This window comes from Oncorhynchus nerka, linkage group LG1 (assembly GCF_034236695.1).
Source record: "Oncorhynchus nerka isolate Pitt River linkage group LG1, Oner_Uvic_2.0, whole genome shotgun sequence".
In the NCBI taxonomy this organism is placed as follows: domain Eukaryota; kingdom Metazoa; phylum Chordata; class Actinopteri; order Salmoniformes; family Salmonidae; genus Oncorhynchus; species Oncorhynchus nerka.
The window spans coordinates 8,873,163-8,900,913 of NC_088396.1; the positions used below are offsets into that span (position 1 = coordinate 8,873,163).

The following is a 27,751-nucleotide window of genomic DNA, read 5'->3' on the forward strand; positions in this document are numbered from 1 at the left end:
CCTTCCATCTCTACATGGGATACAACCACATTCATATTGAATCAATTTGGACTGTCTGACTTTGGTTTACCTATTGCCTTGCAGTGCCTGGCAGCACTGTGTTCCTGTTAGAGCCACCAGCACAAGCACCAGACGATGCTGATCCAGTGAGTACTCCATCAAAGGCATACTGTAGGCCTGGCATGTCTTGTCTACTAGCTTCAATATGAATCCGATTAAATGTGATAGGGTGAAGGCCCCAGTGCAGCAGCAACAGCACATGATGGAGACGATGATGAGGAGGAGACCATCTCTCTGGATTACAGAAGGCATGAGGTATCATGTTAAGACTGTGAAAGTACTATTTACTCTACAATGGTGAGGAGTCCTCATCAAAATCAAAAAATCTAATTTCTTTTACAGGACCCAGATGCTATACAGTGGGAAAACCAGCCTGGCAACATAGTGCGTATTAATAAAAGGACACCACATCCTGCCAAATTCCAGCTGCGCTAAATTGTATTGTGTTCACAGAGCTCACAAGCTATCAGAAAGTTGTATGGCAACCACCTCCGGCGCCAAATAGAACTGGCAGACATAGACATTCAGTACAAGAAGAAAAAGATGGAAAATCTTGCACTGGAGTCCGAAATAAAAAAGAGGACAATTAGGAAACTGGACCTTGAAATAAAAAAACTTGAGAGGAGGTGAGATATGCCTTCAATGTACACTGTATGCTAACTGTAACACAAATGTATTAATCATTATTTTCTTTCCTCCCCAGCTCCAAGAAGATGACACAGCTCAAAATAAAAAATTAGGTATATTCTCGTAAAGTCAAGTGAGCCATGACATATGAGCTCTTATTGTGAGCACACAGGACGGTGGCATCTTTCTAAGGTTTTTTATTTTCCCAGCAATCAGTACAACCAAGTCATCGTTATAAGGCATCGCCCTCTTTTGCCCACCCCCAGCACCAGGTGTGGCCACTAGCCTATATGAAGGCCCAAAATTGTGTGTTCCTTTCTGCTCTGACAATGGCATGCCCATTCGTGCGAGATGTGGTGGATGAAGAAGCACTTGTGCTGAGGAGAGCCTTCAGGCGAGAAAGGGTCTTCAGGGACCGGTTGGACCCACTGGCCTTCCCTGATGACCATCTATATGAAAGATACAGGTTTTCTGCAGATGGCATCAGGTATCTATGCAGACTACTGGGTCCCAGGATTAAGCACCGCACTGCACGGAGCCATGCACTGAGTGTGGAGCAAATGGTTTGTGTGGCCTTGCGCTTTTTGCTTGTGGAGCCTTCCTGTACTCAGTGGGGGATGCAGAACAGCTGAACAAGGCCACAATTTGCCGCACAATAAGGAGTGTGTGTCTGGCTATCAAAGCATTAGCAGATGTCTTCATCTCCTTCCCTGGCCACAGAAGACTCTGTGACATCAAAGAGGAGTTCTATAGGATTGCAGGTAAGAGGATCTACAAATTACAGGACAACTGTTAACACATAGTAGGATACTCATTACTTTGTGTGACAGGTTTCCCCAATGTCATTGGTGCAGTGGACTGCACACACATAAGGATAAAAGCCCCTCAGGTGCCCATGAGGCCGATTTTGTGAATAGGAAATCCTTTCACAGCATTAATGTTCAGGTGAACATAACTTTTTGATATTGTCCATTGACGAACACTCTGCATTGCCAGTGATGTGCATTGATTGGTGTAATATTCCTCATCTTATGATTTCAGATGGTCTGCAATGCTGACTGTGTGATCAGCAATGTTGTGGCAAAATGGCCTGGCTCAGTCCATGACTCCAGAATCTTTCGGGCCTCTGAAATCTATCAGTGCCTATCACAAGGTAAGCCACACAACCCCTATTTATAACCATCATGGCTGTGTCAAGAATATCACTGTGTTTATGAGGTAGTAATGATGAGATTTTGTGTTGACAGGTGAATTCTCTGGTGTGTTGCTGGGAGACAGGGGGTATGGCTGCCAGCCTTTTCTCCTGACACCTTTCACAGACTCCCAGGAAGCACAGCAGGCCTACAACCATGCCCATGCCAGGACCAGGGCCAGAGTTGAAATGACCTTTGGCCTCCTGAAGGCACGCTTTCACTGCCTTCACAAATTAAGGGTCAGCCCTGTTAGGGCATGTGATATTACTGTGGCTTGTGCTGTCCTCCACAATGTGGCCTGCCTGAGGAAGGAGAGGCCCCCAGAGTGCCACCAGCCATGGACTGGGACAATCCGGCAATCTTCCTGATGACGACAGTGGTCGGCTGCTGAGGGACCAATATGTGTTGAATTATTTTAGTTAGTATGTGTGCTTTCAATTTTGGTTAAATATGTCCTGCGGTGGCAGAGGAATTTGGTTTTTTTTTTGGGTTCGTTTTTGGCCAATTTGGCCTCTTATGATGTTTGTGCGGTATACTGTGTGTAATACAAGGCTGCAGGGAGGCTACTGCATCCATTCATTTGTCTGTTCAGTTGATGTGTATGGATTTGTCCTGCATTTATTTTAGTGTGCAGACATGCAGGGTGTGTTATATACAGACCTTTGAATGTGTATGTATCATTTTGTATAATATGCTTGGATTCTGTGCTTTCCATCTTGTAGAGTCACTGTGACTTCAGTTTCGAAAGGAGCTGATGGTTTACCTGCTTTGTTTTGTCCTTTATTCAATAAAGGAACATAATGTTACACATTGTGTTTTTATATTCATATGGAATGTGTATTTGTTTATATGACAGAGTACTAGGGCCACACTGAAGAAAAAGGATAAAGTCATAAATTTATGAGGCTGGTTCTTTCTGCAGAAAAACTACATATTGTTTTTACAGTTTTGATACTTATGACAATGTGATACTTAATATTCTGGCACATCAGCATGTCTTTGTTTATGAAACCATACTGAAGTACAATTTCACGAAATGCCCCACATCTGTCATTTTAACAACTGTCCTCCTTTAAAACAACTGGTTACAATATTATGACTTGTGTTTTTTCCCTCTGTGGCCCTAATATTCTATCATTTTATATATAGCCTTATAGTCTATGGGAAACTGTAAATTATCTAATGATAGCAACATCATCTAAAAATCATTTTTTATCCAAAATCATTGAAATTAATGATCACAAACGTTTAAATAATAACAGTGGGTCTAGTTATATGTGATAACAATGTATAGTGAGCAGTGAAATAACTATTGGTTTCCATTTGTGGTGACTGCTGACTGACATTAGGGATGAGATTAAATAGATCCTGGAATTTAGCCTGGTCTGGAGCAGGCTAGCTCCACAGAATAAATCTCCATGGTAATTTATACCATAACATATCCTCCTGCCCCCTATCCATCTTTAGTGCAACCGGATTACGGATCAATTGAGCCAGGATCACCAAGATATCCTGGCTTAATCACTTATCCTAGTTTTGTGCAACAGGCCCCAGAAAGCTAGAGTCAGTTTGTTTTCTTCCTGTATTGAACACAGATCATCCAGTCTTCAATTTTATCAATCATTTACTTTAAAAAATACCTGAAGTTGTATTTCAAATGTAGTTTCAAATTTTTTGGCAAAGTTTACAGGTAACTTTTGAGATATTTTGTAGTCAAGTTACGCAAGTTGGAACCGGTGTTATTCTGGATCAAACGCGCCAAATAAATGGACATTTTGGATATATATGGACGTAATTAATCGAACAAAAGGACCATTTGTGATGTTTATGAGACATATTGGAGTACCAACAGAAGAAGCTCGTTAAATGTAAGGCATGATTTATCTGTTTATTTCTGTGTTTTGTGTCGCGCCTGCAGGGTTGAAATATGTTTTCTCTCTTTTGTTTATTGAGGTGCTACCCTCAGATAATAGCATCGTTTGCTTTCGCCGAAAAGCCTTTTTGAAATCTGACATGTTGGCTGGATTCACAACACATGTAGCTTTAATTTGCTATCTTACATGTGTGATTTCATGAAAGTTAGATTTTTATAGGAATTTATTTGAATTTGGCGCTCTGCATTTTCTCTGGCTTTTGGCCAAGTGGGACGCTACCGTCCCACATATCCCAGAGAATAATATTATATAATCCAGGTGTGGTAAGCTCTTAGCCTTACCCAGAAATACTCACAGCTGTAATCGCTGTGTGAATAATTATGTAAATTAGGCATTTCTGTATTTCATTTTTAGTAAATTAGCAAAATGTTCTAAAAACCTGTTTTCACTTTGCCTTCATGGAGTATTTTGTGTAGATGGGTGTGAGAAAATTATCTATTTAATACATTTTGAATTCAGGCTGTAACACAACAAAATGTGTAGTACGTCAATGGGAATTAATAATTTCTGAAGGCACTGTACAGTACATTATTTATGTATATTATTATATTAATTTGGGGTATAATTAAGCAATAAGGAACCTCGGGATTTGTGGTATATGGCCAATATACCACGGCCAATGGCTGTGTCCAGGCACTCAATGCATTGTGAATAAGAACAGCCCTTAGCCGTGATATATTGGCCATATACCACACCCCCTTGTGCCTTTGCTTAATTATACCCCAAATGATTTCCTGAGTATTATAACGAACAGGAACACTTATAAATAAAGTAACACATTAAGATCAGAAATCTTGCCTCAGTAATTGCTTAGCACATCTGTTTACAGCCTCCAGTATTTTGTAATAGCAGGTATTTGTTCAAATAATTGAGAATTATTCCATTGTCATTGTATTTTTCTTATATTATTCCTTCCTTTCTTCCACAAGATAACATGTAATTGGATAGGTACAAAGTAGAATGGTGGAAAATGTGAATTCTCTCTCCCAAATCAGTGATCCTTTCAATGTGAGGTTCAATGGTAAGGAGAATGCATTTCACTGGCCAGCTCCCCGACAATAAAGGTTTGCTGCCCCCATGTGTTTGTTGAACTGAAGTAGATAGGCATTGGGCAAGCACAAAATGTTTGCAATGTGGTGGTAATATTACTAAAGCTCTTAATAAATAGTAACTATGAACATTTCATTGTATGAAAACAAAAAACAGATATTTCCCAGTCGTGTACTGTAATTAAATCCTCCAGGACCTTCATTGGCTCCCAATGAAGGAGAGGATAAACTTCAAAGTTCTACTTTACACTTTCAAGGCCCTACATGACTCTGCCCCCCTCCTACCTCCCACAGCTACCACTGCCCTGGCTGCTCCCTACGCTCCTCTGACTCTGGCCCCCTCCTACCTCCCACAGCTACCACTGCCCTGGCTGCTCCCTACGCTCCTCTGACTCTGCCCCCCTCCTAGCTCCCACAGCTACCACTGCCCTGGCTGCTCCCTACGCTCCTCTGACTCTGGCCCCCTCCTACCTCCCACAGCTACCACTGCCCTGGCTGCTCCCTACGCTCCTCTGACTCTGCCCCCTCCTACCTCCCACAGCTACCACTGCCCTGGCTGGCTCCTCTGACTCTGCCCCCTCCTACCTCCCACAGCTACCACTGCCCTGGCTGCTCCCTACGCTCCTCTGACTCTGCCCCCTCCTACCTCCCACAGCTACCACTGCCCTGGCTGCTCCCTACGCTCCTCTGACTCTGCCCCCTCCTACCTCCCACAGCTACCACTGCCCTGGCTGCTCCCTACGCTCCTCTGACTCTGCCCCTCCTACCTCCCACAGCTACCACTGCCCTGGCTGCTCCCTACGCTCCTCTGACTCTGCCCCCTCCTACCTCCCACAGCTACCACTGCCCTGGCTGCTCCCTACGCTCCTCTGACTCTGGCCCCCTCCTACCTCCCACAGCTACCACTGCCCTGGCTGCTCCCTACGCTCCTCTGACTCTGGCCCCCTCCTACCTCCCACAGCTACCACTGCCCTGGCTGCTCCCTACGCTCCTCTGACTCTGGCCCCCTCCTACCTCCCACAGCTACCACTGCCCTGGCTGCTTCCTACGCTCCTCTGACTCTGCCCCCTCCTACCTCCCACAGCTACCACTGCCCTGGCTGCTCCCTACGCTCCTCTGACTCTGCCCCCTCCTACCTCCCACAGCTACCACTGCCCTGGCTGCTCCCTACGCTCCTCTGACTCTGCCCCCTCCTACCTCTCACAGCTACCACTGCCCTGGCTGCTTCCTACGCTCCTCTGACTCTGCCCCCTCCTACCTCCCACAGCTACCACTGCCCTGGCTGCTCCCTACGCTCCTCTGACTCTGCCCCCTCCTACCTCCCACAGCTACCACTGCCCTGGCTGCTCCCTACGCTCCTCTGACTCTGCCCCCTCCTACCTCCCACAGCTACCACTGCACTGGCTGCTCCCTACGCTCCTCTGACTCTGCCCCCCTCCTACCTCTCACAGCTACCACTGCCCTGGCTGCTCCCTACGCTCCTCTGACTCTGGCCTCCTCCTGCTGTTTCCAAAGACCAGGCTTCACACAAGACCCCCTCAAACCAGAGAAACAAACTCGTAAAAACATTCAGCTAACTTCAATAAACAACCAGAAATAACTGTTGATGTTTTTGTTTGTTGAGTGAATTAAACCATGCCCATTTTAAGTTTATCTTTCTGAAAAACTAAAAGTTATGGTAACACTTTAAAATAGCACCTTGTAATAAAGCATTATAATGAATTAGTAAATAGTTTATTCATAATGTATTAATCATTATTCCCACATTTGTAAATGTTAGTAAGATAGTTATTCACAAATGTATAACCCCTTTTAAAGTATGTAATAATGATTCATAAAATGTTGAATATATATCCTTATAAACCATTTACTAATCATTAGTTAAGTATTTTTGCAGGGTTTAATCTAAATTGAGGACTATTTATACTTTATACATTATAAATATTTTGACCAGTGGAATTTTTCCAAAAAAAGATGGCCATACCATTGGTAGACAATAAACATTTCAGCATTACCTGAAGTAGAACAGCCTTTGTCAAAAGTCTCCTCCGGGATCCCCAGCCATTCCAGAGATAGCACACCTGATTCAACTTGTCAACTAATCATCAAACCCTTGACTAGGTGAATCAGGTGTGCTAGTTCAGAGCAACAACAAAATGGTGAAACATCTGGGGGTCCCCAAGGAGAGGTTTGAAAAACAATGCAGTCGAACATATCAATGGTTAAACAATAATCATAGAACACAGATTATGTTTCAAGGCCAAGTGCAATCAAAAAAAAAAAAATCCCGTATTTTATATCATATTGTACAACTGATTAAACTAACACTTTGTGGCTGTGCTATCTAGTGGAAACCCAGTGCACACAATTTTGACTTTGTGGCTGTGGTAATTGAAGATAACTCGATTCCATCTGAACATGTACTAAAAATGTTATAAACTCAGCAAAAAATGAATCGTCCCTTTTTCAGGGCCCTGTCTTTCAAAGATGATTCGTAAAGATCCAAATAACTTCAGATCTTCATTGTAAAGGGTTTACGTGTTTTTGCTTGACTGCAAAAAGAGAGGCTGGCCTAGATGAAGGTTATAATACGAATCTTTCACCTCTGGTACTGTTACCCATTTCACAATATAATACAAATCTTTCACCTGGACTCACTCTTCACCTGTTATTACCTCCCCTATATTTGTCAGTTCCTCAGCTCTGTTCTCCGCTTCTGCATTGATTGTCTTTTGTTTGTGTTACCTGTTTGCTGACGCTGTTCCTGTCTCGGTCCATGTGCGTTATTTATTCAATGTTTTACTCCCCGTACCTGCTTCGTCTCTCCAGCATCATTCAATGTGACAGAGAGGTGCTGGCCGCTTCCCATCTACCTGGAGTTATTTTTTACATCATGGAGTACCAAAGAGCTATATCCCAGGGTCTCTGGATAAACTTGCTGGTGCACCTGCATGAATTGAAGGGAGATTCTTGAACTTTACAACACACTCAGTGGCTCAGTTGGTAGAGCATGGCACTTGCAATGCCAGCCCTCCCCAGTACAAAAAACAATAATATGAAAATGTATACACTCCCTACTGTAAGTCGCCAAGTATGTTTACATAACAGTTTAACACTTTCCACGACTACACTGTGCTTAGTTTTTTATTTGGATCCCAATTAAGAAAAATACTCAATTTGGTGATAACTTCGTGTCATTTTCTGTTCATTTTTCCTTGGTCTGGATGGTATCAGGTCGGGACTTAATCAGAATGTTTCCCTTATACTGTGCTTTTGAGGTAGGTTACAAAGACTACCTTGATTGTTGTTTATCTCCCTAATAAATCTATTTGACCTGATCTGTGTAATGGGAGCGACTTGTTTTGTACTGTATTAACACCAGGGTAGTCCATCCATCTTTCTGGATATCTACCCACTTGTTGGTCTGCTAATTTGAAGTGTAAACCATCAGGAGCATTGTTATCTAGGAAGAAGATTTGTATTAATTTTTTAGGGGGTAGATCAGCTTTAATATTGAAGATAGATTGCAGCTTCGATCGATGTAATAGTCTGCATCACTTCCAATCCCCCATATACGTTTTTTGTTGTAATGCCGCAATTGGTTGGTTGTAATTTTGGGTAGAGCAGACATTTCCATATGTTTTAGTTAGCTGCATGTATGACATAACTCCACCAGTCGCATTTATGATATCATTTACAGAGATTATACCTTTGTTAAACTACATGTGTGTTTATATATATATATACACACACAGTTGAAGTCAGAAGTTTACATACAATTAGGTTGGAGTCATTAAAACTCATTTTTCTACCACTCCACAAACTATAGTTTGGACATCTACTTTGTGCATGACACAAGTAATTTTTCCAACAATTGTTTACAGACAGATTATTTCACTTATAATTGTAATGCAATTCCTCTTCTTCAGAGGAGGAGTAGCAAGGATCAGACCAATGTGCAGCGTGGTAAGTGTCCATAATGGTATATTTAATAAATTAACAGAACACTGAACAAAATAAACAAATGTACAAACAACTGAAACAGTCCCGTATGGTGAAAACACTAACACAGGATACAACCACCCACAAAACACAATAGAAAACAGGCTACCTAAATATGGCTCCCAATCAGAGACAACGACTGACACCTGCCTCTGATTGAGAACCATACTAGGCCAAACAGATATAACAACAGAATAAAACATAGAAAAACATAGAATGCCCACCCCAACTCACGCCCTGACCAACTAAAATAAAGACATAAAAAAGGAACTAAGGTCAGAACATGACAATAATTCACTGTATCACAATTCCTGTGGGTCAGAAGTTTACGTACACTAAGTTGACTGTGCCTTTAAACAGCTTGTAAAATTCCAGAAAATGATGTCATGGCTTTAGAAGCTTCTGATAGGCTAAATGACATCATTTGTATCAATTGGAGGTGTACCTGTGGATGTATTTCAAGGACTACCTTCAAACTCAGTGCCTCTTTGCTTGACGTCATTCGAAAATCAAAAGAAATAAGTAAAGACCTCAGCAAAAAAAATCTAAGACCTCCGCAAGTCTGGTTCATCCTTGGGAGCAATTTCCAAAGGCCTGAAGGACCTTCCAAAGGATCTTGTGAAGATGCTGGAGGAAACAGGTACAAAAGTATCTATATCCACAGTAAAACGAGTTCTATATCACATAACCTGAAAGTCAGCTCAGCAAGGAAGAAGCCACTGCTCAAATCCGCCATAAAAAAGTCAGACTACGGTTTGCAACTGTTTGGAGGAAAAGGGGGGAGGCTTACAAGCCGAAGAACACATCCCAACCGTGAAGCACAAGGGTGGCACCATCATGTTGTTGGGGTGTTTTGCTGCAGGAGGGACTGGTTCAATTCACAAAATAGATGGCATCATGAGAAGGGGAAATTATGTGGATATATTGACGCAACATCTCAAAACATCAGTTCAGGAAGTTAAAGCTTGGTCGCAAATGGGTCTTCCAAATGGATAAAGACCCCAAGCATACTTCCAAAGTTATGGCAAAATGGCTTAAGGACAACAAAGTGAAGGTATTGGAGTGGCCATCACAAAGCCCTGACCTCAATCCTATAGAAAATTTGTGGGCAGTACTGAAAAAGTGTGTGCGAGCAAGGAGGCCTACAAACCTGACTTTGTCATTTTTGTCAGGAGGGATGGGCCAAAATTCATCCAACTTATTGTGGGAAGCTTGTGGAAGGCTACCGAAACGTTTGACCCAAGTTAAACTATTTAAAGGCAATGCTACCAAATACTAATTGAGTGTATGTAAATCTCAACAAGCAAGCAAGTCGCAGCAATGAAGAATTGAGTGTGTGGCACATTCACGCGACGGGAGGGGAATTCTGGCAGGGGGAGATTTCCGGCACAACACTGGCATCGTTTTGCGTATCAGTTCATAAACCATGTGCAATGGAATCGGTACATCAAAAATCTCTTCCCAATTATTTTACAATCTATATGACACAGCTGTCAATTGTTTTGTCCTTAAATAAAACTGCTATACTTTATCACAATTTTCTTCAACCATTAATGCAGGCCTAACAGACAAGTTCCTTACTTACTCCCCCTTTCCTCTTGGTACGTGCTTTTACACCTGCATTGTTTGCTGTTTGGGGTTTTAGGCTGGGTTTCTGTACAGCACTTTGAGATATCAGCTGATGTACGAAGGGCTATATAAATAAATTTGATTTGATTTGATTTGATTTGATTTGATTTGGTAGTGCCACAATTGGTTGGTTGTAATTTTGGGTAGAGCAGACATTTCCATATGTTCTAGTTAGCTGCATGATGACATAAACTGCACCAGTTGCATTTATGATATAATTTACGAAGACTATACCTTTGTTAAAAAAGAAATAGAATGGTTTATTTATCAATTAGTATTTGAGTTTAACCACAATGTGTTGTATTATTTGGTCTGTCTTTTCTGGTGGATTAAATTGAAATTGCAACCAACTTTCTATGGCTTGTTTTGAAAATAGAAATATTTGGGAGATTTCCTTTTCAAATAACTGAAAGTGAGAGGTTGTAATCTGTAATCTTGAACACAGGGTGAGACATTCTTACTAATTTGCTAGAGAACCCGTTTGGATTTAAGTATAACTTTTGTATGACTGAAGCCTTTAGTGAGAGGTCTAATGCTTTAATATTTAATCATTTCTGCCCCCTGAATTAATATTATAAATAGGCCCATTTAATTGTGTCTGTCGAGAACAGTTTAGTAAATAATTTAAAAACCATTCCAAAAGTACAATAATGAAAATAAATTCACAAGTATTGTTGCCCACACAAACTTCCCTGATTTATATGCTCGGCTGTAGGCCCGCCTCTTTCAAATCAAATCAAATCAAATGTATTTATATAGCCCTTCGTACATCAGCTGATATCTCAAAGTGCTGTACAGAAACCCAGCCTAAAACCCCAAACAGCAAACAATGCAGGTGTAAAAGCACGGTGGCTAGGAAAAACTTTCATCAATTCTGAGTACTCTGTAGGTTTTCTCACTTCCCAGGAATGACCACGTCTGACAACAAGGAAAGCTCAGGTCCTTCCCAGCTCAACGATGTGCTTACTGCACCCTGTGTTGCATGGCGACGTCTCCTCGAAGTTGTAGCTGCTCAGCCGTTGTTGGTGGTGGCACTTCAGGAAGTCTTGGGACATCTGCTGTCAGGATCAATCTCTTTGGTAGTCCGATTTGAGAACCCAGTATTCTAAACACTGCTCTCCTGAAGTTCTGGGATTTCTGTGTAGACCTTTGCAGTTTTCAATGCGTTGATACTTCACCTTCGACATTGTTATTGTAATCTCCTTTCGCTGAAAGATAGAATACTATTTCATAAGAATTTTGTCTATAGAATTAACTATCACACCTGATCAAACTAATTGCATTCTAAACTGAAAATCATGATTAGTTGATTACTGAAGTCGTGTTAGCTGGGGCAAAGGTGTGGCACCAATCAAGGCCCCGAGGACTGGAGTTGACCATTCCTGACCTAGATCAGAGATAAAAACGACCTAGTTTTAGAATGTGTTGTATAACAGCTGATTTAAGACGAGGTATTAAGATTAAGAACACGTGATGTGCAGTTGAAAACGTTTCCACGATAATGGTGCCGCTTAACAATTCCATGACGAAACTTTGAAACAAAGTTGCCACTTGTTGTAGCAAACGAGTGTCATGAAATACATGCACCAGAAACAAGGTACAATTTTTGACTTGTCCGAATTGTCAGCAAGCCAGGCTAGTTGCAGTAACTTCAAAAGTATTGACACCACTTGATTTCCCCCACATTTTGTTGTGTTACAGCCTGAATTTAAAATGTATTAAATTCAGATTGTTTTGTCACTGGCCTACACACAGTACCCCATAATGTCAAAGTGGAATTATGTTTGTCAAATTTTTAATGAATTAATAAAAAATGAAAAGCTGAAATGTCTTGAGTCAGTAAGTATTAAACCCCTTAAGTTCAGGAGTAACAATTTGCTTAACAAGTCACATAAGTTTAATGGACTCACTCCGTGTTCAATAATAGTGTTTAACATGATTTTTGAATGACTACCTCATCTCTGTAACCCACACATAGTTATCTGTAAGGTCCCTCAGTTGAGCAGTGAATTTCAAACACAGATTCATCCACAAAGACCAGGGAGGTTTTCCATTGCCTCGCAAAGAAGGGCACCTGTTGGTGGTGGGCAAGACCTAAAAATGTCTGTCTAGCAATAATCAACAAACAATTTTGACAGACCTTGAAGAATTGTTTAAATATGAATGGGAACATGTTGCACAATCCTGGTGTTGAAAGCTCTTAGAGACTTACCCAGGTGCTTCTACAAAATATTGTGTGAATACTCATGTAAATAAGATGTTTCTGTATTTCATTTTCAATAAATTTGCAAACATTTCTAAAAACATTTTCACTGTCTTTATGGGGTATTGTGTATTAATGGCTGAGAAAAACCTATATTAATTCGATTTTGAATTCAGACTGTAGCGCAACAAAAATGTGGAATAAGTCAATGGGTAACTTTTGTTCTCTTTTTTAATTAAGAGCAACGGGTCTGGCAGGTAAAATTGATTTCATCCCTGGCCCAGACTCCAGTACAGTAGGTGGCGGTAATGCACCATAACGTTGGATGCCAATCACCGATAAACGCCACCGAAGAAGAAGAGTTCCACGTGTGTGAGTGCTCAGCTGCCATCATGGCAGATCTTCAGATGAGGCTTCTTCGGCAGAAAATCCAGAAAAGAAGCGTAAAGAACAAAGAGCGAAAGCTACTTCAGAAACGGAAACAGGAGGAAGATAATGGTAAGTGTTTTTCCAGTACTGAAATCATTGTCGACAAGTTGTATTGACACTTTATCGCGCTAGGCCACCTCGAAGCAAGGCTAGGTAGCTATTACCCTTGTTAGCTACCGTAACTAGCTAGTATGTCTCTGATGGATGTTTCTGCAGAGTTATCTATATCGGAAATCACGCATTAAAGACAGTATTTTAGTTCATACACGTAGCTAAATCAACGATCGTAAAGAAAATGATCCCCATTCCGTGGTGTTTTTATAGCTAGCTACTACACTACTGCTTTGGAAAAAAAGCTAAGCTTAGACATAAGCGAAACATTGTAGTACATTGTTGGCTTTGAGACGTTGATCTCTTCCCGTTATTGATATCTGCCATATTTGAATGAAGTTCCCAAAACAGTCAGTCAGTTAGCTAAGGGTTGCTGCCACCTAGCTAGTTCGTTGAATGATAGCCTAGTTGATTTAAAAAAAAATCACATATATATATATATATATAATTATTCTGTGTAACTTACGTTGTTCACAGACGACGCAAACGGACTTCCAGAGGAGTGTTGTGATGAAAGGAGTCAGGTGGCCACAGCAATATCAAAGCCACAGAATGCCGAACCCACGAATAAGCAGCAAAAAGAGAAGAATGGGCCGGCAGAGGTGGACACAGAACATTTTGTCAAGAAGAAAAATAAAAGAAAGCTCAACACCACTGAACAGCCAGGTAATGTTGTGTACCACTCAGTCATTTATTAGAATGGTTGTTGAACCATTCACAGGTAAATGGCTAAAAGTGTCAGTTTCCCAAGTTAGTGAATCTTGTCCATGTCAACGAATATTTAATGTTTCTAATGTAGGTGTGAAAAAAGCGAAGAAGGAGGAGGAGGAGGATGTGACAGAGGAGGATGCTGATCAGACCACAGACAAACCCACACAGCCTCTTGAACAGGGAGATGAGGGGGGGGATGATGAAGAGGGAAGTGAGGATGGGGCAGAGATGGGGGAAGGAGAGAAGTTTGAGGATACTGAGGAGGAAGATGAACCAAAGCTCCCATCTGGCTTGACAGGTATTCCATGTTCAATGATATAGAAGCCTTTGCACAACCAAACGTTAGCCTTGTCAGTTGTGCATGTTATGTGTAGCAATCATTTCTCAGTCTTAGATATGGGCCAGGAACTATTTACAATTGAGCTTCTGCCAGCATACAAATATGTATAATAGTCTGTGTTTTATCTTCCTGGTAACCATGGTCCTTTAATGTAGGTAATCCCCAGTCAGTCTACTTGCCGTGTTCTGTGTTAGTAGAGATGGGCATTTAAAATAATTTCACTATTTATAATAACAAAAGTTAGTTAAAAAACAACAACTTTTAAACAAGTTGGACAGGGGCCAGCGGTGTGTGAGACACCAGAGGGAGAGGCAAAAAAGTAGCCACTGACTCACGCTAGTTAGACAAACGTGTAAATGGCATAGGTTATCTATCATCCCATCTGGCAGTGCCTGTCTCTACTGCATCAAAACGATGTAAAGAAGCTAGCTAAGATAGTTAGACATTAGCCAGCCAGCTAGAATAGTTGAGGCTATTTCACTGCGCTCCCCGTTCCTTGTCTATAACATTCCATTCAGAATAAACCACAGCCTACCTGTCGGTTGCTCATTGTAGCCTGCGCCTTCTCATTTATCTAACTTAATTCTGGAATTTTACGTCCATTTTTCATTGATTAGTGATCTCCCACTTCACATGGTGTCTCTGACTGTAGTGCCAACAACAACAAGCTACACGCAACGTGTGAAACTTGTGTAGGCTATACGGAAGCCTGTCTTTTTATTGGGCGCATGTCTTGAAAATGACTTTCAAGCGTTTGTTTTATTAAATTAAGCATTTAAAATGTCATTGTATATCTCTGTGTGTGTAGCAAGGTCACATAGATCATTTTATTTAATTGAGACGAAGCATTTTCATTGTTAAAATAGGCCTATGATTTTGATTTTGTTATGAATAGACCTGCTCTCGCAAGTAGGCCTATTCAAATACCAATGTCAGTTTGGATATTAGAATAACCGTGCCCATCCCTATGTGTTAGTGCTAGACTAGAGCCCTTCCATGCCAAAACCCACAGAGGTGGGAACTGTTAACTGTGGTTTCTGTATCTCAGGTGCGTTTGAGGACACGTCGTTTGCCTCTCTAGCGCCTCTGGTGAGTGAGAACACTCTAAAGGGTGTGAAGGAGATGGGCTTTGAGCACATGACTGAGATCCAACACAAAAGCATACAGCCCCTATTGGAGGGAAGGTACGCCTACAGTTTATCTCCAAGTTTCATGTTAGGCAGAATCGCCACCTGTTCACGTATCCCTGCATCTCTAAAGCAGAGCTCTGTCAAATCCATCCAGAACCACCAAAAGTTGGTGACTTGCATCCTAGAATCAGCCCTACAGGACTGATAAAGGACTAAGTAGGCTAATATTGTTTTGACTTGATAGATGACTCCCCCTTTTTATATATATATATATGTATATCTTTTGACTCTTCTAGAGATATCCTGGCTGCTGCTAAGACTGGCAGTGGTAAAACCCTGGCCTTCCTCATCCCTTCCATCGAGCTCATCTACAAACTTAAGTTCATGCCCAGAAATGGTAAGATTAGTAGATTACTTCAACCGTCTATATTGGTTCAATGTTATAAACATTCTGCATCATAATGCTACAATCTTCACGTGCATATCTATGGATTTTAGAGCAGTGGACACATTTTGGTAACATGATACCTTGCCGGTCCATGCATTTCTCCCAGATAGCAAAGTTCACAAGGGGGTGATGGCAGAGATTTTTCTGTTGAAAACATGATCACAACTGTAAGCTAATTCAAAAGAACTAACTGCATATTTAAATAATAGCTAGGCCTACATGTAATGAAAGTTAATGTTTGATTTACATGACCATGTTTTGTGCCTGCCAGTAAGGTGTAGGTTACTTAGCATCCCACATGTCACCCATGTGAAATAATTTAATAATAATAATCTTCAATGTATTCGCTCCCATATCAGCTAAAAATAGAGAAGGCACGTGGCTACCCGCTGTTTTTACCGTTTAGCTGTAGTTATTACTTCACAACAAAAAACCTTTTTGGGTGGATTCTAGTAAGGCTACAATGTTTGGTTTATTGTTTGAATAGTTGCTGAGGTTATATTTGGTTATCAATGCTACTTTCATGCGCAGCCTGTTGATCAGATCAAGGAACCAAGCGACACCACTGCCCCCCCGAAGCATATTACAAGGAGCTGCCCCTTTTTGTGACTAAAAACGACATTTCAACACTGCGCTATGCTCTGTTTCTATTGTCTCCGTAGAGTGTGTAGACCCCCCCCCGTTTTTTTGTTTAGGCATTCACAGATATGAAAGGACTGGGTAGGAGTAAGAAATATGGTTTTGAACTCTCCTGTAGACTAGGCACAATGTCCCTCATTACCTTTCGCCCATCCAGTCTTGCTAGCTCTGCTAACATCAAAGGTGTAGGATCTAAAGAAAGGGCCTAGGAACTGAACTGAAATGTGCCTGAGATGCGGCCCTGCTCCCCACTATCCTAAGGTACAGGTGTGGTGATCTTGTCCCCAACGCGCGAGTTGGCCATGCAGACGTACGGCGTGATGAAGGAGCTGATGACCCACCACGTGCACACCTTCGGCCTGATCATGGGCGGCAGCAACCGCACGGCCGAGGCCCAGAGGCTGGCCAATGGCGTCAACATCCTGGTGGCCACGCCCGGCAGACTGCTTGACCACCTCCAGGTAACCATGGTGATAAGAACCGTAACTGTATTCATTTATATCTAAGTTGGGACCAGGTAACCTCTGAGCACCGCAATGTTGACTAAGGATTGTACACTGAAAAAAATATATATATATATAAACGCAACCCTTTCAAGGTTTTACTGTGTTAGTTCATATAAGGAAATCGGTCAATTGAAATATATTCATTAGGCCCTAATCTATGGATTTCGCATGACTGGGAATACAGATATGCATCTGTTGATCGGAAAAAAAAAAAAGGGTTAGGGAGTGGATCAGAAAACCAGTCAGTATCTGGTGTGACCATTTGCCTCATGCAGCGCATAGAGTTGGCAATAGCAATATAAGTATTTTAAGATGGAATTTTGATGAACCACATGACATTGATTTTGAGATAAGGCTTTATTATAAATTAAACTGTTCCATGAAAATCATAACTGGCACGCAGATTAGTAGAAATGGTACGATAATTTGGCACTCCAATTGGAAAAGGTTGGCGGAAACTTCAGAAGTGCAATGGCAGAATCTGCGAAGGCCAGCCGCAGGGGGAGGATGGTCGGGAACAGTTTTTCTTTCCCCTTTCTGATTAGGCTATATTGATCTCTGCTCACTCTTCAATAATTTCTTACTGCGATTAAAAGTTATCAGCCAAGTTCAGTCGCCTACATATCGTTTATTTTATATTCAAACAAAGTTATGAAACAATGAATGTGCAAAAATTGTCAGGAGAGCACATTCTGGGGAGAGACACGGCTTGTGCATCTTAGCCACACAGCCCCTCCTTGACTCAACTTTTTTTATTATACCAAAGACACGTCTTCACATACTTTAGACCTTAGGAATACTCTCAAACAGTGTCATTTCCAAAGCAGTAGCCATTTATGGAAAACCAATGCAATTTCACTTATTTCCAAAATGTTATCAAATTGCTTGGCATGCCAAAGCAAATACCCTTGCTTGCGATGCCTGTGCTAGACTGTGCCATCCCGCAGCCTCCACAATGGATCAGTCCACTGAGACTGGTGTGAATCAGACAAGTGTGTCTGCCATAAAATAAATACAATTAATTTGCGACCACTCAACAAAACAAATCTGGCGACCAAATAATGGACCAGTCGACTAAATGGGACCTAGATTTTTTGCACACATTCAGTCCTGGACTCCTTTTCATTTGTTTCTCTCCACCCTCTTGCTCTCTGTAGAATACTGCTGGCTTCATGTATAAGAACCTCCAGTGTCTGATTATTGACGAAGCTGATCGTATCCTGGAGGTCGGCTTCGAGGAGGAGCTGAAGCAGATCATCAAACTCCTGCCAAGTATGTACCCACCTCATGGCTATAACCGTCCTTACACATACTGTACCATGGAGTTTGATGATGCTATTTGTCTGTATGTGTAACTCCCAGTGTTTAACATGTTCAACGTGCATTCTTCCTCAGAGCGGAGGCAGACAATGCTGTTCTCGGCCACCCAGACCCGTAAGGTGGAGGACCTGGCCCGTATCTCCCTGAAGAAGGAGCCCCTCTACGTGGGTGTGGACGACAACAAGGACAACGCAACCGTGGACGGCCTGGAGCAGGTAAACAAAACAACGAACTGCTGCAGAGTGACGATACTCATGCATGATGTGCCAGGGGGTCAGCTTGTTGTAGCTAGTTAAGTGGATAGTCGTCACTTGTCCCAAGACTCAAAGTATCTGAAAGTAGCAAAGCTTTAATGTTTTTGGTTAGAGTATTGGGTCGTTTGAGACCTTGCCGTGGTTATAGGTAAACCTCACATTAGTTAGAATGTGTACTTCAGACAGGGATGTGGTTCTCTGGTTGTCTCTGGTGCTTCAGGGATGCGTGATCTGATATGTAAACATTGTCTTGGTTTTCAGGGCTATGTGGTGTGTCCCTCAGAGAAGCGCTTCATGCTGCTCTTCACCTTCCTGAAGAAGAACCGCAAGAAGAAGCTTATGGTGTTCTTCTCATCCTGCATGTCGGTCAAGTTCCACTACGAGCTGCTCAACTACATTGACCTGCCTGTCATGGCCATCCACGTGAGTTGTCACCTCTGTCATTAAGAAAGCTAAACTATTATGCGTGTTGGGTTCTTGAGTCTATTAACCTCTTCAGTCGACCCTCTACTTTTTTGAACATTCTGTTAAAAATCGCGCAACATTTCAGCGCCCTGCTACTCATGCCAGGAATATAGTATATGCATTTGCTTAGTCTGTGTGGATAGAAAACACTCGAGACGTTTAAAAAACTGGTTAAATCACTGCTGTGGCTTTACCAGAACGGCATTTACATCGAAAAGCACAGGAAAAACTGATCACTGAAAATGGGGAAAATATATCCATGCGCTACTTGAACCCATTGATAAACGTGAACCACAATTAATTGACTGAGGTTGCAGTACCTACAGCTTCCACACGGTGTCTAGAGTCTTGTCATTTCCCTTCGAGTTTTTTCTTGGTCAAACACATACAGGACACCGTATCTAATCCGGTCTAGGACCGGATATTTTCGTTGAGTTTCTAGCCGGACATTTTTCCAAACGGACAGCTAATGATCTTTACATCGCCTCCTGATGAATTTTATCGCTTATTAACGTTTACTAATACCTAAAGTTGCATTACAAACGTATTTCGAAGTGTTTTGTGAAAGTTTATCGTCGACTTTTTGAATTTTAAAAAATGACGTTACGTTTTGAAACGATGTTTTTTTCGTTTATCACACAGTCTACATATAACGATATCTAGGCTTTATATGGACCGATAATAGCTTCTCACGTTTTTCGCCGAAAAGCATTTTAAAAATCTGACTTGTTGCCTGGATTCACAACGAGTGTAGCTTTAATTCGATACCCTGCATGTGTATTTTAATGAACTTTTGAGTTTTAACTAATACTATTAGCATTTAGCGTAGCGCATTTGCATTTCCAGAGCTCTAGTTGGGACGCAAGCGTCCCGGGTAGAAGCAACAGGTTAAACCATGCTCATTTCATGCTTATCTTTATATTTATAAAAAATAAATTAAAAAACATGTGTTTTATAACATTTAGGAAAGTTACCTGGCTAACTCCTTGATCCTGCTTTGTAGTATACCGGTCAGGGTTGTAAACATTAGGGCACACCATAGCAAAGCGTTGGCAAAGCGTCCCATAGCAAAGCGTCCTATAGAACACACAAAATTGTGTGTTCTATAGGACAAGTTCAGATAGTACCTTCCCGTTTCTGACGGTTTATCTGTTTAGTGCCTGCTGAACATGACACAACTCACTTTATTCACTTGTCTCGGGAAGTTATTCTGGGCCCTTTGAGTCTAAAAGAAACTCAAGCCATATACACCACAGGTGATAATTACGCCAAAACTAAAATATGATTAATCTGTGTCTCGGGTAACAGCAAGATAGTTCCAAGACTAGCAACATATTGCAGGCTACACTCTGTCAGAAGTTTTCAGGCTGTTATCTGACTCAATTTAAGCTTTGCTACAGTGAACCCCAGTCTGACTCCACAAGGCATTCTCTGGCATTTGTCTGCTGCAGAGATGACTGGTACAATCACAATTGGGTCTAAAGGTCTTAAACCATTATAGCACAATCATATGTGCTATAATATGAACAAATATTGTGCTGTGGCATTAAACATTAACATGCTGTAATAAGTTTGGCAAAAATGTCAATCAATGACAGATTTCTTGAGTTAGATTAATTCAGACTATTTTGGCTACGGAGGACAAAGGAGAAAAGGACAAACATTACTATTGCTGCTTTTTCTCATTTTTAAAGCGATGGTCTTTTATTTAATTTGTTTTACCCAATTTCGTGGTATTCAATTGGTAGTTAGTTTTGTCTCGTCGCTGCAACTCCCGTACGGACTCGGGAGAGGCGAAGGTCGAGAGCCATGCATCTTCCGAAACACAACCTAGCCAAGCTCCACTGCTTCTTCACACAATGCCCACTTAACCTGGAAGCCAGCCGCACCAATGTGTCGGAGGAAACGCCGTACACCTGGCGACTGTCAGCGTGCATGCGCCCGGCCTGCCGCAGGAGTCGCTAGTGCGTGATGGGGCAAGGCATCCCTGCCGGCCAAACCCTCCCCTAGGCCAATTGTCCCATGGGTCTCCCGGTCGCGGCCGGCTGCAACAGAGCCTGGACTCGAACCCAGAATCTCTAATGGCACAGCTAGCATTGCGAAGGTCTTTTTTTAAGGGAGTATTTTTTTAAATTTTAATTTCACCTTTATTTAACCAGGTAGGCTAGTTGAGAACAAGTTCTCATTTGCAACTGCGACCTGTTATGCTAACATGCACGTTCAGTTCGCCTAGCCAACCGAACCGAAGCATGCGGAAGCCTTTAGCAGGCATCCTCTGGTCACTGCTGTCTGTGGCTGACGTCTAATCTCCTTTTGCTTTGATCTCTCAGGGGAAGCAAAAGCAGACCAAGCGTACCACCACCTTCTTCCAGTTCTGTAATGCCGACTCAGGCATCCTGCTGTGTACAGATGTGGCGGCCAGAGGCCTGGACATCCCTGAGGTGGACTGGATTGTCCAATATGACCCCCCAGATGACCCCAAGGTACCTAGTGAAGTTTGATTCACTGTTTCATGCAGCTTTGACATTAGCCATAAATAACACCTAGCCTATAGGCATCTCTAGCCAATGCCTCAGGGAAGCATTCACATTGTTTTCCCTCTTATTTATTCCCTCTTTTCCTAGGAATATATCCACAGGGTGGGCAGAACGGCTCGCGGGATCAACGGCATAGGCCATGCCCTCCTAATCCTCAGGCCAGAGGAGCTGGGCTTCCTGCGCTTCCTCAAACAAGCCAAGGTAAGACTAACTCAACCATTTCTCATTACCTCAACTCAGCAAAACCAAGAAAAACATGCAAAAGATTAAGTCTTTCAGCAGCAATATGTTATAAAATGACATTTTAGATTGTTTTTATCTTGCCACAGGTTCCTTTGAGTGAGTTTGAATTCTCTTGGGCAAAGATCTCTGATATCCAGGGTCAGGTAAGCTATTCATCCACATTTTATTTCTGCATGTGAATCAGAGCTAACTGACATCACATCTGTCACGTGGACTGCAACGGCTAATTCAATATTCAGGTCAAGTCATAAGCAACTTCTTCCTTTGAATAGGAGTTAACTTCTGTTACATACTCCCCAACGTATTTATTTGGGTAATGAAACTAAAACTTTTAATTTGGCTCTATACTCAAGCATTTTGGATTGGAGATTAAATGTTTTGAGGTGACAGTAAAGAACATATTTTATTTGAAGGTATTTTCATATACAGTGCCTTCAAAGTATTCATACCCTTTATTCCACATGTTGTGTTACAGACAGAATTCAAAATTGATTAAATTGATAATCACTTTACCAAAACAAACTGCAAATGCATCTAACAAGTTTGTATCCATGCTTGATGTAATCATTACGTTGCTAGGAATATGGGACCGATCAACGATATTTTAGTTACTCCACAATACTAACCTAAAATACAGAGTGAAAAGGAAGCCTGTACAGAAAAAAAATATGACAAAACATGCATCCTATTTGACTACTTCAATACACAAATGAGAGGACTAGATACATTGTGCTTTCTTTTCTAAAAGGTTGAACATATACAGTGCCTTCAGAAATTATTCATACCCCTTTACTTTTTCCACATTTTGTTTAAGCCCGAATTTAAAATTATTTAAATTTAGATTATCACAGATCTACACACAATATCCCATGACATCAGTGGAAATTTGTTTGTAGAACATTTTTGAAATTCATACATTTACAACTGAAATGTCTTGAGTCAATAAGTAATCAACCCCTTTGGTATGGCAAGCAAAATAATTCCAGGAGTAAAAATTTGCTTAACAAATCTCATAATTTGCATGGACTCGTTCTGTGATCAATAATAGTGGTTAACATGATTTTTGAATGACTACCCCATCTCTGCACCCCACACACATGGAGCATGGTGAAGTTATTAATTACACTTTGGATGGTGTATCAATACAGCCAGTCACTACAAAGATACAGGCGTCTTTAACCCTGTTGCCAGAGAGGAAGGAAACTGCTCAGGGACTTTACCATGAGGCCAATGGTGATTTTAAAACAGAGTTTTAATGGTTGTGATATGAGAACTTAGATTGGATCAACAATATTTTAGTTACTCCACAATACTAACCTAAAATACAGAGTGAAAAGGAAGCCTGTACAGAAACAAAAATATTACAAAACATGCATCCTGTTTGCAACAAGGCACTTAAATAGTACTGCAAAAATATGTGGCAAAGAAATTAACTTTTGTCCTGAATACACACATTTGTCCTGAATACAAGGTGTTATGTTTGGGGTGAATCTCACACATCACTGAGTACCACTCTTCATATTTTCAAGCTTGGTGGTGGTTGCATCATGTTATGGGTATGCTCGTAATCGGCAAGTAGTAGGGAGTTTGTTAGGATAAAAATGCAGCTATAACGGAATGCAGCTATAAGCACAGGCAAAATCCTAGAGGAAAACCATGTTCAGTCTGCTTTCCAATAGCCACTGTGAGACAAATTCACATTTCAGCAGGACAATAACCTTGAACACAAGGCAAAATCTACACTGGAATTGCTTACAAAGACTACATAGAATTTTTACAGTTGGCTTAAATCAGTTTATATCTATGGCAAGACTTGAAAATGGCTGACATAACAAACTGTTGAATTAAGTTCAGGGGTATGAATATGTTCTGAAGGCACTATTTCAAAATGCCCTCAAATAAAAGTTGACATTCTATACTGTCGCCTCATATAAACATTTGATCTCTATTCCAAAATGCTGTGGTATAGAACCAAATATAAAGTTTTAGCTTCACTGTCCAAATAAATACGCAGTGGAGTGTATGCAATTATCTGACAAGCCTTGAAATCTCAATGACAAATCCAGAGAAAGGTTTGTAGTTTTCTCAATGTGTTATTTGCAGCTGAATAAGCTGATTGAGAAGAACTACTACCTGCACAAGTCAGCCCAGGAGGCCTACAAGTCCTATGTGCGGGCGTACGACTCTCATTCCCTCAAAGCGATCTACAGTGTCAACACGCTCAACCTCCCCATGGTGGCACAGTCTTTCGGCTTTACTGTGCCTCCCTACGTCGACCTCAGTATCCTTTTCTACGGCCAAGTGCCTGGGCATATTTTCACCAATGTCGTTTCTGAAGGGTTGCAATCGCCTTACTTTGTTTGTCAATGTCTGTTGCCAAACATCCTTTATTCCATCCCTCTGGCACCCCCCCTCCCAGGTCCTAACGATAAAAGCCTTCTCAATTGGTCAATTCAGTGCAGTACAGTGTTTCCCTTAACCCAGCACTCCTCTCCAGACGTTCACAGCAAAGGAGGACTGAAGATGACGAAGAGGGGTGGAGGTGGCGGCTTTGGCTACCAGAAGGGCAAGCCCGCTCACAAAGCCAAAATCTTCAAGCACGTCAACAAAGGCAAGGGGGACAAGAGGCAATTCTCACGCTGACCTGCGGTCCTTGGGGGGCCACTACAAAATGGCTTCCTGACCTGGACGCACTCCCCTCTCAATCTCTATCTTATCTAGAGACCCTGTAATGGGCGTCATGTCTCGCTCCCTATTTGTATGTGTTAGAACAGTCTTGCTACCTGTCGGAGGCCCAATTTCCGCTTCAATGCCTCCACCTGTCTTTCTGGACAGGTATTTTGTATCTAGTGACAGGGCTCTCTGTGGGCTAATAACTGTTGAGACAGCCCCTGCAGTCCTTTACTCACAGAAGATGTGGATTTTTACCAATGACTGTCTTTGATTTAATTATACAGAACTGTACATTGCTAAATGTATTTCCATGATTGTCATCCTACTTTACTGGCTAATTAAAACGTTTATATACACCCACACACACTGTTGTTGGCACACAGCATTTCAGAGCGTTGCAACCATCGTATTCCCATTTTATAGTATACTTTTATTTATATATATATATATATATATATATATATATAAAAAAAAAATAAACACGCCTTTTCAGTTGTTGATACATTTTGTGACTAAGAGTTATTACACTTGCATCCTTCATAATTATATTTAGGGTATTGCAACCAATTTCCAGAACAAAAGTAATGGCATGCTGTTTTCTCAAATGTCTAATTTGAAAAACTGATCACCATTGAAGAGATCCTGAGCTAGTGGTTGTAGTGACATAAGTTCCACATGGGGGCGGTGTATTCAAGCGCAGGTTTAATATAGGTGGTGCAGTGAAGATATGGGTCTGAACCAGTCTGAAGACAGTAGTCCAGTTGTGCGCAATAATATTGCGAACACTTGACACCCAGCGTCTCAACATGTTATGACATGGTTATAACATATAACAGCTGACATACAGTAACTTGTCAACCTGTTATATGGTCGTAATAATCTCATGGTGCATGTATTTAGACGTTATGACAGGTATTACATTATTGTATGGCTGGTTATGACACCTACATAAGTGTCAATGCACAAAACCTACCGCACACGGCAAAACATTGCATTAAAATCCAATTTTATTTGTCACATACACATGGTTAGCAGATGTTAATGCGAGTGTAGCGAAATGCTTGTGCTTCTAGTTCCGACAATGCAGTAATAACCAACAAGTAACCTAACTAACAATTCCAAAACTACTGTCTTATACACAGTGTAAGGGGATAAAGAATATGTACATAAGGATATATGAATGAGTGATGGTACAGAGCAGCATAGGCAAGATACAGTAGATGGTATCGAGTGCAGTATATACATATGAGATGAGTATGTAAACAAAGTGGCATAGTTAAAGTGGCTACTGATACATGTATTACATAAGGATGCAGTCGATGATATAGAGTACAGTATATACGTATGCATATCAATCCACAAAACCTACCGCACACGGCAAAACGTTGCATTACACCATAGCCTAAAATGCAATGTTTTTTTAGTTGACCATGTTACAGTTGAAGTCAGAAGTTTAAATACACTTAGGTTGGAGTCATTAAAACTTGTTTTTCAACCACTCCACAAATTTCTTAATAACAAACTATAGTTTTGGCAAGTCTGTTAGGAAATCTACTTCGTGCATGACACATACATTTTCCAATTATTTACAGACAGATTATTTCACTCATAATTCACTGTCGCAATTCCAGTGGGTCAGAAGTTTACATACACTAAATTGACTGCCTTTAAACATCTTGGAAAATTCCAGAAAATGATGTCATGGCTTTAGAAGCTTCTGATATTCTAAATTACATAATTTCAGTTAATTGGAGGTGTACCTGTGGGTGTATTTCAAGGCCTACCTTTAAACTCAGTGCCTCTTTGCTTGACATCATGGGAAAATCAAAAGAAATCAACCAAGACCTCAGAAAAAGATTGTCGACCTCCACAAGTCTGCTTCATTCTTGGGAGCAATTTCCAAACGCCTGAAGGTACCACGTTCATCTGTACAAACAATAGTACGCAAGTATAAACACCATGGGACCACGTAACCGGCATACCGCTCAGGAAGGAGACGCGTTCTGTCTCCTAGAGATGAACATACTTTTGTGCGAAAAGTGCAAATCAATCCCAGAACAGCAAAAGGCCCTGTGAAGATGCTGGAGGGAACAGGTACAAAAGTATCTATATCCACAGTTAAATGAGTCCTATATCGACATAACCTGAAAGGTCCTCAGCTAGAAAGAAGCCACTTCTCCAAAAAAGCCAGACTACGGTTCGCAACTGCACATGGGGACAAAGATTGAACTTTTTGGAGAAATGTCCTCTGGTCTGATGAAACCAAAATAGAACTGTTTGGCCATAATGACCATGTTATGTTATGTTTGGAGGAAAAATGGGGAGGCTTGCAAGCTGAAGAACACCATCCCAACCGTGAAGCACGGGGTGGCAGCATCATGTTGTGGGGGTGCTTTGCTACAGGAGGGACTGGTGCAATTCACAAAATAAGATGGCATCATGAGGACGGACAATTATGTGGATATATTGAAGCAACTCAAGACTTCAGTCAGGAAGTTAAAGCCTGGTCGCAAATGGGTCTTCCAAATCGACAATGACCCCAAACATACTTCCAAAGTTGTGGCAAAATGGCTTAAGGACAACAAAGTCATGGTATTGGAGTGGCCATTACAAAGCCCTGACCTCAATCCTATAGAAAACTTGTGGACAGAACTGAAAAAGCATGTGCAAGCAAGGAGGTCTACAAACCTGACTCAGTTACACCAGCTCTGTCAGGTGGAATGGGCCAAAATTCACCCAACTTATTGTGGGAAGCTTGTGGAAGGCTACACGAAACATTTGACCCAAGTTAAACAATTTAAAGGCAATGCTACCAAATACTAATTTAGTGTATGTACACTTCTGACCCACTGGGAATGTGATGAAAGAAATAACAGCTGAAATAAATCAGTTTCTCTACTATTATTCTGACATGTCACATTCTTAAAATAAAGTGGTGATCCTAACTGACCTAAAACAGGGACTTTTTACTAGGATTAAATGTCAGGAATTGTGAAAAACTGAGTTTAAATGTATTTGGCTAAGGTGTATGTAAACTTCCGACTTCAACTGTAAATAATCATTGTAATTGCGCACACATTGATGTTAGACATGCACCTACCCAAATGCTGTTGCTGATACTGGGATGTGCACGGGATCAGATTTCAGGTGCGGGACAAGACACCCTTTTTTTTACTGATATAATGGCATGTACGTGATAGACCTGTCTGACTTACATGATTATGATGGTCATAAAGTTTGACTATTTC

General features: G+C 41.3%; 2 protein-coding genes across 3 annotated transcripts; both read left to right on the forward strand.

Moving 5' to 3' along the window:
• The first annotated feature begins 767 nt into the window (after positions 1-767).
• Positions 768-2,371, forward strand: LOC135572111 (putative nuclease HARBI1). 2 transcript variants are annotated; one of them, XR_010464031.1, is made up of 4 exons: positions 768-1,448; positions 1,542-1,632; positions 1,729-1,840; positions 1,935-2,371. XR_010464031.1 is itself a non-coding variant. In XM_065019146.1 (3 exons), exons 1-3 carry the CDS (start codon positions 1,380-1,382, stop codon positions 2,246-2,248), a joined length of 495 nt encoding a protein of 164 aa, XP_064875218.1. In that variant the 5' UTR covers positions 768-1,379; the 3' UTR covers positions 2,249-2,371. The 2 variants fall into 2 exon arrangements, 1 of the variants encoding a protein (XP_064875218.1); XM_065019146.1 differs by lacking the exon at positions 1,542-1,632.
• A 10,619-nt stretch (positions 2,372-12,990) lies between these two features.
• On the forward strand, positions 12,991-24,865 carry LOC115135218 (ATP-dependent RNA helicase DDX18-like). Its single transcript, XM_029669712.2, has 14 exons — positions 12,991-13,195; positions 13,715-13,903; positions 14,037-14,246; positions 15,337-15,472; positions 15,715-15,815; positions 16,767-16,966; positions 18,169-18,283; positions 18,407-18,546; positions 18,847-19,008; positions 21,381-21,533; positions 21,675-21,788; positions 21,917-21,973; positions 23,934-24,111; positions 24,328-24,865. The coding sequence occupies exons 1-14, from the start codon at positions 13,006-13,008 to the stop codon at positions 24,471-24,473; spliced, it is 2,091 nt and encodes a 696-aa protein (XP_029525572.1). The 5' UTR covers positions 12,991-13,005; the 3' UTR covers positions 24,474-24,865.
• Positions 24,866-27,751: the final 2,886 nt, after the last annotated feature.